We start from the raw sequence: 11,168 nt of genomic DNA on the forward strand, positions 1-11,168 counted from the left end.
CTCTCGCAGACACACTTGAACATGCACAGGCCATACTGTAAAACGCACCATGCTTTCCATGCCCTCAGGTGTATGCCAGGGGTTGTTGTTTTCGCTGTAATATATAGTTAGCCCTTCCACCAATTTACCCTGTCACTGCTAATGGGGCAATTAACCACGGCGATACCCCCCAGGCAGAAAGAGAGCCAAAAGCTCCCCAACTCCAAACTTGTCTTTATGACATTTATATGACAAAATGTGGGGGAAGCTGGGGACCCATCTGACACCTTGGAGGGTCCTTAATGTCACTCCCTCTCTTGCCCCCACCCCCCTCTGCCCCAGGGTATGGCACTTAGGAGGAAGTGTAATACATCATGTACTGGAGAGGCTCAGCCCTCGTCCAGGAGGATGAAAACTTTGTAGTGCATCCAAAAATCCAATGTTTGAAGTCTGACTTACACACTGTGTCCAATTCTGCATGATAATGAATTTGAGCTGGCCTCTCACACACACAAACACTTCGCGAGCTAACGTTCTCCACCCTGACCTCTTTCTTCATTTAAGCCTTTTTGGGGTCCATAAGGTCTAGAAGTCCCTTCACCTTTGTCTGCGCTTCTCCCTGTCCTTCTCACATCCCCAAGGAGGCAATAACCTCCCGATATTGCTTCCCCCTTGAGCCGTTGTCATAGTAACTTGTGGGCTGGTCGACATGACAACCCCACCATGGTCCAGAGATAGATGATAGGCCAGAAATGGGGAGGGAGAAAGCACATGGGGGATTTGCCCCCCCCTTTAATTTGGTTTTCTTGATTCTGATTCAAAATGTTATTTTTGTCCCTTTCTCTCGCTAGGGGTGAGGTGTAGCCAGCATCGACCTGCTTTACATTTAAACAGGTATTTGTGGCCTACAAACGTTGTAGACCTCGGAGCAACTCCGCTGAATAGTTACCTGCCGTGCTCCATGTCATCGGACGGACATCTCAATTTTCTTAACCTTGTTCCATAATTTTTAAAATACTAGAAATACAATGTAATAAAATATTATGCTATTTTCCTATCTTATACTTCTACAGCAGACAATAAAAACAATGGTTATTTTCTTCTAATGCAAATATAAATGGTTTGTCCCGAGAACCTGAGTGTTATTACACCCTGCCCTTTTTGAGCACTAAATCCAGATTCTGCTATTTACTGTTACCACCAAATCCATTAAGAGGGAAGCCCGGGAGTGAAAAGATATTTACATATTAAACTCCTGGCCTAAATCTGATGCCAGCACTGTAACTGACTCAGCATCAATTTATTGACTTTATCATACCCCAAGCTAAACTGCAATTCACTCCATCAGGCTATTAAACTTGCTGTCTGTGGAAGAGATTTTGTGGCTGCTTGTCAAACAAAAAGCCAAAAAACGTACACGTACATGTGTAAAAGGCACTAGCGATAGCTGATGGTAGATGATAGTTGACCTCGTAGATTTGAACTGTCCTTTTTTTCAGAAGCGCCGGTAGGATATGGTCCTTCAGGAGGAGGACTCAATGAGACGAGTCGTCCTCCCTACAGACGTCCTGAGCAGGATGATGAATCCCATCCAGCTCCAGGGGTGCTGCCCCTCAGCTGACCCTGATCTCTGACCCCTGTGTAGGGGAGAGCAAGCAAAGAGATATTTCATATAAGGATCAATAAGTATGGTTATTAATCAGGACTATTAAATACATATTATATTTAAAATATATAAAAATACATATGATGTATATCATGTATTTAATATTATGTCTATATATATGTCTACATTAGGTTCAGTCAAGCATTTTAATGCCACAATATATAAAACCAAAAAGATAAAAGAGTTAAAAACATTTCATCACTCATCCCAGAGGCTTGATGTTTGTATCAGTGAAGAATTCCCTAGCTTTAAACCATGTTGACCAGAAACTGCAATAGAACATTTGTTTTATTTAAAATAAATATATGTTGTTTGCCAAAATTCAATGGTGTCACCAAATTAGATATTGGATAATTACCCAGCCTGTAATAAAACTGACCACACCTCTTCGATGAATCGCAAAATATATTTAGCTCGTAAATTATGTGTCCATTAAGGTCAGGTTTTTTGGGGTTTTTTTTACATTTACTCAACGATAGAAATTATTTTGTAAGGACAGATTTTGAGCAGGTTGTTTACTATTGATATGTGTCTGTCAGGAATAGGTTCATTCAAGCACTGGCCTATACCTCCATGACATGTTACAGACCGGAGTAGATTCACTTCTGCACAATAACTCCAGTCCTGGCAAAGCAAAACTGAAAAACCCATCTTCTATCTCAGATGCTCCCATGTATGTTCATATCACCGAGCTACATGGTTTGGTTTTTGTTCTCAATATTTTTCCTTTTTGTGTACTTTTATCATGATTTGGTAGCGTATCTTATCTGGACCCCTGTTTGTGAGACTGTTTGTTTTTGTTGTTGTACTTGTTGTAGTTGTTGTTGTTAGGGATATGTTTGATGTGTGTGCTTCTTTTCGTTTTTGTTGCCTCTGCCTTTGACAGATGAATTTCCCCTTGGGGATCAATAAATTGTATCGTCTCATTTCATCTCATCTCATCTCATCACTCCGGCTATGGCCTCCTGCAGGAGAACATTAATGACAGTGTTAAATGTTAAATGTAGATGAGTGTGCCTACAGGTAGACAATATTTAGATCCAGTCATACTCAACCATAAGAGATAGATAGATCGATAGATAGATAGATAGATAGATAGATAGATAGATAGATAGATAGATAGATAAGTTAGATAGATATGTAGGTAGGCCCGGCTACTGAACATGCCTATAAAACTGAACAACAGCGCCCCTAGATGGTCGGTCGACGGTCTGAAAGCAGCCGGGGAGAAAAAAAAAAACACTGTAGGCGTCCTCTCGGGCACCGTACATTCGCGGAAGTTGGCTAAAATATTAAATAGGAAGGGATTGTGGCAGTTTTCACTGGATAATATTTTCGGAATTTTTTTTTTTATTGCTATTATTCCGTTTTTATTCCAGGACTTTGAACATGGAAGATGAATGGGAAGAGGAGGTATGAAATGAAAAAAAAAAAATACTGGATAACGGTATAAGCATTAGCCTCATGTAGCTAACACGTTAGCTACGGATTAGAAGGACTAAATGACAACTAGTTTAATTTCAGCATTTGTTATTATGTTCACTTTAACATTTCAGGTGAGAGTTTTGGCTAAAAACTTCACAACAAATCTAGATATTGTGTCAGACGCTTGGAAACTTAAATAGTTAACCGTGTTGTAATGTCTCCTATTTGTTTCTCTACTACGCACTTTTGCCTGCTGAAAAATCAAAATTCATCTTTGTTTGCAGAGAGTGCAGTCATTGTGTACATTTCTGTAATTAAAAAACAAAACCAGTCATTTCGTCTTGTGTGTTTTAGGAGCAGCTTGTTGTGGTGGAGCTCTCTGGCATAATCAACAACGACTTTCTGTCAAAGTGTCAGGGCACATGCAAGATACTGGTGAGTTGCAGTTATTGCTGTGCACTGTGCATGAGACTGACATAAACATCACTGGCAGTCTCTCCCTGCAGATTCACTGGTTTAGTTTTTCCATTTGTGTTCAAGGGTATTGACAGTGAGAAGCCCATGATGCAGGTGGGACAGTATGTGTTTGCAGGAGAATATGAAGGTAATCACCTAATGTGGTTTCAGTAATGATTAATTTTTTTTGCAAACTGCACCTTTCTGAAATCTTACAATCATTTAATCAACAGCATGACTAATATCCTGTCTAGTAGTAGAAGGTACAGAAATAGCAACATATTTTAAGAAGCATTATTTCCAAACAAAAAGTGCTAACTATTTTTTTTACCAGCACTGAAAGAGCCTCCATGAACTCCTAAACAAAAAAATTTTACTATCTATCCTTCCCTCTTGAAAGACGCTTTGGGAACTTGTGTGCTGCTTGAGGAGGGACCACAGAAAGGTAAGGCTCTGCTCCATACACTTTCAGTGTTTATTGCTGTGTTTTATTTGTTTGTTTTTGTCCTCTTTTTTTTTTCTTTCTTATCCTCTCCTTTGGCATATGTCTGCAGGAAAAGCAGACAGTGGTCCAGAGCTCAAGTACATGTGCCACACCGTGAAGAAACTGATGATGCAACGAATCTTCCTTACTGAGAAAAAAGAGGGTGAAACCAGTACAGGTCAGCCAAAACAGTTAAACTCAACATGTTGCAAAAATCTGTTATGATCACTTTCTTCTAATATAGTTAATATCGATTGTGTTTTGTGACACACACTTTAAAATATTTCTGCTTTTTAGGAATACCTTGACCCAACTTGCCTTTTTTTATCTGCAGCTTGACAAAGAATCAACTTTTCACAGCATTGTAAAAAACCTGATTGTGGCTTTTTTTGTGTTGTCCTGACAGGAAGTGGTGATGGTGATGAACAGAGGGACACAACCTGTCAGTCCACTCAAGAAGAAAATGACAACCACCAGGGAGAGATGGACAACGCAGATTTGGAAGACTCAGCAGTGGGTTGAGAGGCGGAGGCTTTGCTACATTATGACCTTGCTATGCAAGTGCAGAGACACCAGCTTTTGTGAGGCTGTTGGGGACTCAGACTATTCAAAAACCGTTGGATTTACACTTTATCAGTAAAAAGGAGACTTGTTAGTATAACTCTAAGTCTTGTACAATGTGTCACATTCCTTTTCCAGAAACATATATAATGCCTTGTGTACAGTGAGGCTCAGATTCAGGATAATTTAATATTTAACACACAACATAAGTATGGCTAAATGACCCTTGAAGGGAAAACGGGCTTTTACAATTCAACATGTGAATCCATTCCTTTCAGAACCACATGATAGGGGTCTTTGGACAGGCAGTTACAGATCTGTGGTGGGGAGCCTCAGCTTAGCGGCAGGAAGTCCTGTCATTGTGCCTCTCTGATATCAACAATTAAACCAGCAGAGGGCGAGAAACAGAACTGCAACGAGTAGTCGATCGACAGAAAATTAATTGGCGACTATTCTGATAGTCACGTCATTTTGCAAGCAAATATGTCAGACATTTAGCTTTTCAAGCATCTTAAATGTGAGAATTTATTGATTTTACTTGTTAATTAAATACTTTGGGGCTTTGGGACTGTTGCTTGGACAAAAAAAGAGATTTGATGACATCATCTTGAGCAGTAGGAAATTGTAATGGGTATTTTTTACTGTTTTGGATGTTGGGTGCAGGTTAACTGATCATGAAAATAATCTTCAATTGCAGCCCTAGACAGAAATTTGCTTCAGCTGCAAGGTTATAGTAGAGATGATTTGACAGTGAACCATTTATTCATTTAAAGAAGTGAGAAGGGTACTTGACTTAAAAATATGAAGCCTTTATCTTTCTGATTTGTAATAAAATTATTTTATCAGCACTATTATGGAAACAGATTTACAGCGTTACCACCAAAGAAATAAAGGTGTTTTATTTGTTAATTAAATGAATTGGGCCCATTGAAATCTTGCCATTTTTATTTTTAATGTGGGTTTTATTGTGTTTTTGTTGTTTGGCTTGTTTTGTTTTTTTGTGGATTCTTTTTCCTACACTGTTCTGGATTGAGCATTTGTTTACAAGGCAAAAGTTTGTCACTTGGCTACCAGTCCCTTTTATGTTTTTTAAGAATTGTTAATTAATTCAATAAATAACATGGCTACGGCAGCTCAATGTATTTGTCCTTTTTCATTTTAAAAATGAGTGAGAAAAGTACCGGTTTGGTGATGTTATTGTGACTGTAGTGTCGGTTTTATGAATGAACGGGGTTTGTTCACTTTGAGGACGTGGCGGTTCTCGGCCAATCCAATCACCAATGTTTCCGTGAAGTGGACCAATCAGCGAGCGACATCACACTCGCCTTCTCGGAGCTTGATTGGTCGGTTGGCGTTTTAGCACAGGAAGTGCATGGGTGTGTTTCCGAGGGGAGGGTCTAAAACTGCAACGACGAACTTCCCTAAAGGTACCGGTGAGTTGTCCTGGTTAATTTTGGTTTAAAATACAAAAAGTAACACAAATTTGTCTTTCCAATAGCTAGTGTTAAGAAAGACGCAATATGAGCGATTATGTAGTTGTCTATTTATCGTAACTGGATGAGTAAAACAGCAGCTAAAACTAACGTCGTGCTTTGTTTGCCACTCCAACGCAAGTCTAACCCGGGGTTCGGACTGGAAACGGTGGCGGTGGAAATAATTTTCAAAAACTGTTGCTACTGACTCGTACTACAAAGACACTGGCAAGATTTAAAGTGTCGAGACGTGCAAAAGTGACAGCACAGACAGTGTGATGTTTGACAGTAAAGCAGTCAGGATAGCGGTGAACGTGTTTTAATAAGAGGACAGAAAGATGTACAGAAATATATTTTTTATTCCTCTGAATACGGTATTATATTTCCTGCTGTTGCAATAGTAATAACGTCACAATCTCTTTTTTTTTTTTTAAAACTTTGGTTGCTAGCAGGTGATTTCTGAGTATCTTCTCTTGGAGTAAATGTATATAATGTACGTTTTTGCCCTTATTTGTTTTAAGAATTAGTTGAATGTTTGCTTATTTTTATTTTTAACACAACCTAAACATTATGGCCTTCCTGAAGGGGAAGATTTATTGCAGGGCTGTTGCATCAGACTGCATTAGTTTTAGCTAGGTGTACCTAATAAACTGGCAACTGATTGTAGTTTGTAACCTAGTATGATAAATTCAAAATTCACAGGTGTCAGTTAAAGAATTCATAAATCGTTGTGTGTGACTGATTATGTTATTGTTCTGAGAATTGCTGAGCTGGTGGTAAAACAATATGGGATTTCAACTGCTACAAAGTAGCAGCAGTGAAACGCATAAGGGATTGCATCAGGAGGAACAGATCAGGCTAAAAATTCACCTCTCATAGCTGGAGTATTTGCTTGCACTGTGAGTCATAGGCTTCTAATTAGACATGTACAGAGTTGAGTAGCCCCAAGTCAAAAGCTGTGATTAGTGCTGATGCCGTCTGTCCACATGCCAGTGTTAGAAAGTGCACGGTAAACTTAGATATGAATTCGAAATAATTGTGTTTGCCAGAATGCACTGTATATGCACTAACCATAGCCTTTTGGTGTCTTTTTTTTTATTTTATTTTTTTTTACTTCTCGCCAAGACAGTGTTTGCAAATACGCAGGATGGAGCTGCGGCCGCTTGTTATGTGCTTTGCTCTCTGTGTGGTTTACGCCACCAGCAAACCCACAGAGAAGAAGGACCGTGTTCACCACGATGAACCCCTCAGTAATCGAGAGCACGATGATACGGAGAACTTTGACTATGACCATGAAGCCTTTCTGGGACAGGAGGAGGCCAAGACCTTCGACCAGCTCACACCAGAGGAGAGCAAGGAGAGGCTCGGGTAATTATACACGTCACTGGGACTGTATGAATCTGTTGAATTACTGGAGATATATGAAGTTTGCAAAATCTTTTACAGCCATAGTGGTAATAACTTTTCTAGCAGAATACATATATAATAGTTCTTGTCTTTCTGTGGTAAGGACCTAGTTTCAATTCAGGGAGCAGCAAAGTTCATCCAAGGTGACACACCACTAGACATTGTGAGTGTACAACCTGAATTAATTTCTGTAATTTCTCTGCAGGATGTTGGTTGAACGTATAGATGAGGATAAGGACGGCTATGTGACAGTAGAAGAGATGAGGAAGTGGATCAAACACTCTCAGAAGAGGTGGATCTATGATGATGTGGATCGACAGTGGAAGAGTCATGACCTCAACGGGGATGAAGTGGTGTCGTGGGAGGAGTACAAGAACGCCACATATGGATACATTCTTGGTACGGCCCTAGACAGTTTTTATTTCTTTCAATTGATGTTTCCCAATAGTATTACCTGCATACAACATGGACGCAGACACAAATGAACTTTTCGAAAAGTGCGCACGCGCACACACTATACAAAGCTGTGACCTCTGACTTGCAGATGACCCCGACCCCGATGATGGCTTCAGCTACAGGCAGATGATGGCTCGTGATGAAAGAAGATTCAAAATGGCTGACCAAGACAAAGACATGAAAGCCAACAAGGAGGAGTTCACAGCGTTCCTTCACCCTGAGGAGTACGACCACATGAAAGACATTGTAGTGCTGGTGAGGGACAAACGCACACACAGACACTCACTCACACAGGTGTTAAATGACGACACGAACACTATCTTTTACATCCCTTCTCACCGCCCGGCGTCCTCTTTCTTTTTTATAGGAAACTATGGAAGACATAGACAAGAACGGAGATGGTTTAATTGATCTGGATGAGTACATAGGTGAGTTCTTATAGCCCAGTGTCTTATAAGCATCATCAGTTTGTGCCATGTGATTTTTGGGTTATTATTGGTGCCAAGAAGGACAGAGAATACAAAGTTGAGAAATAAAAGAAACAATGAGCATTGGTAAATGTTTAAGGAGCCCTTATGAAACATGCCTGTTTTCTAATGTGTTAGGCCACTGCAAACACTAAAAGTGCTGGTCCTGTTTTTTTTTTTGTTTTTTTTTGGTTGTTTTTTTTTTTAAACTCTAGGTGACATGTATAACCAGGAGGGAGATGCTACAGAACCAGAGTGGGTGAAGACGGAGAGGGAGCAGTTTACTGAATTTAGAGACAAAAACAAAGACGGGAAGATGGACAAGGAGGAGACCAGAGACTGGATCCTGCCCAATGACTACGATCATGCCGAGGCTGAGGCCAAACATCTAGTCTATGAGTCAGATGTGGACAAAGTATGCACAGTCAAAGTTTCAAATGATTTCAGATTTCAACAGAAATGCATGCTTGTCATGAATTTTGCTTCCTCCCTCATTCACTGAATATCGAGGGGAAGTGGAACCGCGTGTCTGAAAGCACACATGAATTTATAAGTTTGCTTATAGAGTACATACACATGAGTCTGCTTGAATACGTGTAGTGCAAGGCTACAAATTACTGAGTAAGTGGTAGATTTGTAGGATACTGCAGTGGCAATGCAATTAATTAATTAAATGCAGAAAAGTATTCAAGTCTAGATCTGGAGAAACATTTTGCTTTAATCACCTGCTTTTTTGGCTGGACCGCAACAGCAGAAACAGAATCAGAGAAACATGTAAATGAGAACAGCTTTATTGGGACTGCCACTGTATTAAAATACTGTTTATGTGAGCACAGAGTGGGAGACAAGCAAACAGATAAAGGGCGATCCAGCCATATACTATGTCACTGCTAAAAAGTACCAGACTTAATTACAGCTCTAACAAAGCTTAATAACTGCAAGAGATACAGGCTTTCATCTCAACCTTGCTGGTATTGCAGCCGTTTAGGATATGTTTATTGATGAGAAAAGATTTTTATCGTTCAGTGACACAAGAGCAAATCATACAAGACATACCAGTACTTCCATATATCGGTAACAGTTTTTAAAAAAAAGTCTGTGTACTGAAAGAAATCCAAGGCTTATCATATTCGTTACTCTCCCTCCATCAGGATGGGCGCCTGAACAAGGCTGAAATCGTGGAGAAGTACGACCTTTTCGTGGGCAGCCAGGCGACCGACTTCGGAGAGGCTCTGACTCGACACGACGAGTTCTAACATCCACCTGCCCCCAAAGACTTTGCGTTCATCTTGTGTATACCACCTTACTCCTCCAACAGTTGGAGTATTTTAAACAAGATGAGCTTACTTAATCCAGCGCCACGGACAATAATTTATTTGATTTCTTGAATGTGTCCCATTGTGCACAGGCTAACATTTTAAGTAATTGTGTATATGCTTGGCCAGTGTGTCTTCATGCTCAGCTGTGCATAAGAATGGGACATATCGCCAGCCTTTGCTCTGCTTCCACCCAATATCCCTATCTTGTCCAGGTCAGGCCAAGGACAAACTGTTAGATGACGGTTTTTGTTTCTTTGTTTTTATAAAATAACCATGTTTAGTTACGAACCCCTTTTATAGAACAACAAGTTTAGGCTTGCAGTATACAGAATAGTTGATCGTAGCATTTCTTTTTGCAATGCACTGGACCCTGAAGAGTAAAGCTGATTTCTAGCCATTAGAATTTGTCCTACTCCTCTGTCTAATCATGTAAACTGAAAATGCTAGTTGCTAATTCAGTTGAACTTTGTTTTCATGTCTTTATTGATCATTTATCGCATAGTATAGGATGTTTGGAATGAGGAGTAAATATTATATTCCAGTGACAATGAAGACAATTTGGAATAGTGCAATACAGTATCATCGGTTGGGCCACGCTGTGTTTGCTATACTGGTCCCCAAAGCATCCATGTTGACACAAGCTGTGGGTCCTGCATAAGGGCTGGTTGTGCTGTGTGTTAGTTGAAGGAATCAAGATAAATTTAGGGACTGATGGATGCTTTGTCCGTGAAGTTTACTTTTTCTTATCACCTCAATGGTGTGTGTGGGTATGGGTGTGTGTGTGGGTATGGGTGGGTGTGTGTGTGGGTATGGGTGTATGGGTGGGTGTGTGTGTGGTGTGTGTGGGTGTGTGTGGGTGTGTGTAGGTATGGTTGGGTGTGTGTAGGTATGGTTGGGTGTGTGTAGGTGTGGGTGGATGTGGGTGTGTGTAGGTATGGTTGGGTATGGGTGGGTGTGGGTGTGTGTGTAGGTATGTGTGGGTGTGGGTGGGTGTGTGTGGGTGCGGGTGTGTGGGTGTTTGAATCAATTTGTGTACACAGTATTCCTGGTGACTGGCTTCCCCTGCTGGGTGAGGCTATGTTTTGGTTTTTGTTTGATGCAGCTGAACTAATAACTCATTTGTTTGCCAAGCAAAAAATCTGTGTCGTATCTTGTAAGCAGTTTGAAAAAAACACTTTTTTCCCTTCCTAAATATCCTCCTAAATATCTTTATGCTTGCATTATCACTACCACCATTTGTAACCACTGTTGATAATTTTTATGCTATACTGTATCGATATGATAATTTTTTACAGGCTCACTGCAGCAACAAGCCTTTCACTAGTGACTTTACTGTAAATAAGTTGTTGGTCTGCAAACTGAGCACTAACAAGCAGGTCCAGTTTTTTTGATTGAGAAGAATGTCTCAATAAAAACAAATAAAATTGGAGCTTTTAGTCTGTTGTATTCTTTTTACTTGAAGTACTAGTTGTGAAG

At 40.2% G+C, this 11,168-nt stretch overlaps 2 protein-coding genes across 4 annotated transcripts; both read left to right on the top strand.

Moving 5' to 3' along the window:
- Positions 1–2,879: 2,879 nt before the first annotated feature.
- Positions 2,880–5,703, top strand: gtf3c6 (general transcription factor IIIC, polypeptide 6, alpha). Its single transcript, XM_040133488.1, has 6 exons — positions 2,880–3,058; positions 3,425–3,505; positions 3,611–3,674; positions 3,927–3,971; positions 4,081–4,188; positions 4,417–5,703. The coding sequence occupies exons 1-6, from the start codon at positions 3,035–3,037 to the stop codon at positions 4,530–4,532; spliced, it is 438 nt and encodes a 145-aa protein (XP_039989422.1). The 5' UTR covers positions 2,880–3,034; the 3' UTR covers positions 4,533–5,703.
- A 198-nt stretch (positions 5,704–5,901) lies between these two features.
- calub (calumenin b) lies at positions 5,902–10,503 on the top strand. Of its 3 annotated transcripts, none has more exons than XM_040133486.1 (7): positions 5,902–5,998; positions 7,173–7,411; positions 7,656–7,849; positions 7,995–8,161; positions 8,274–8,334; positions 8,589–8,788; positions 9,525–10,503. In XM_040133486.1, exons 2-7 carry the CDS (start codon positions 7,191–7,193, stop codon positions 9,627–9,629), a joined length of 948 nt encoding a protein of 315 aa, XP_039989420.1. In that variant the 5' UTR covers positions 5,902–5,998; positions 7,173–7,190; the 3' UTR covers positions 9,630–10,503. The 3 variants fall into 3 exon arrangements, with proteins under 3 accessions (XP_039989420.1, XP_039989419.1, XP_039989421.1); XM_040133485.1 differs by having other exon boundaries at positions 5,917–6,004; XM_040133487.1 differs by having other exon boundaries at positions 5,969–5,998; positions 7,169–7,411.
- The last annotated feature ends 665 nt before the right edge of the window (positions 10,504–11,168 follow it).

Source organism: Xiphias gladius, chromosome 8, assembly GCF_016859285.1.
Source record: "Xiphias gladius isolate SHS-SW01 ecotype Sanya breed wild chromosome 8, ASM1685928v1, whole genome shotgun sequence".
NCBI classification, from domain to species: Eukaryota; Metazoa; Chordata; class Actinopteri; order Istiophoriformes; family Xiphiidae; genus Xiphias; species Xiphias gladius.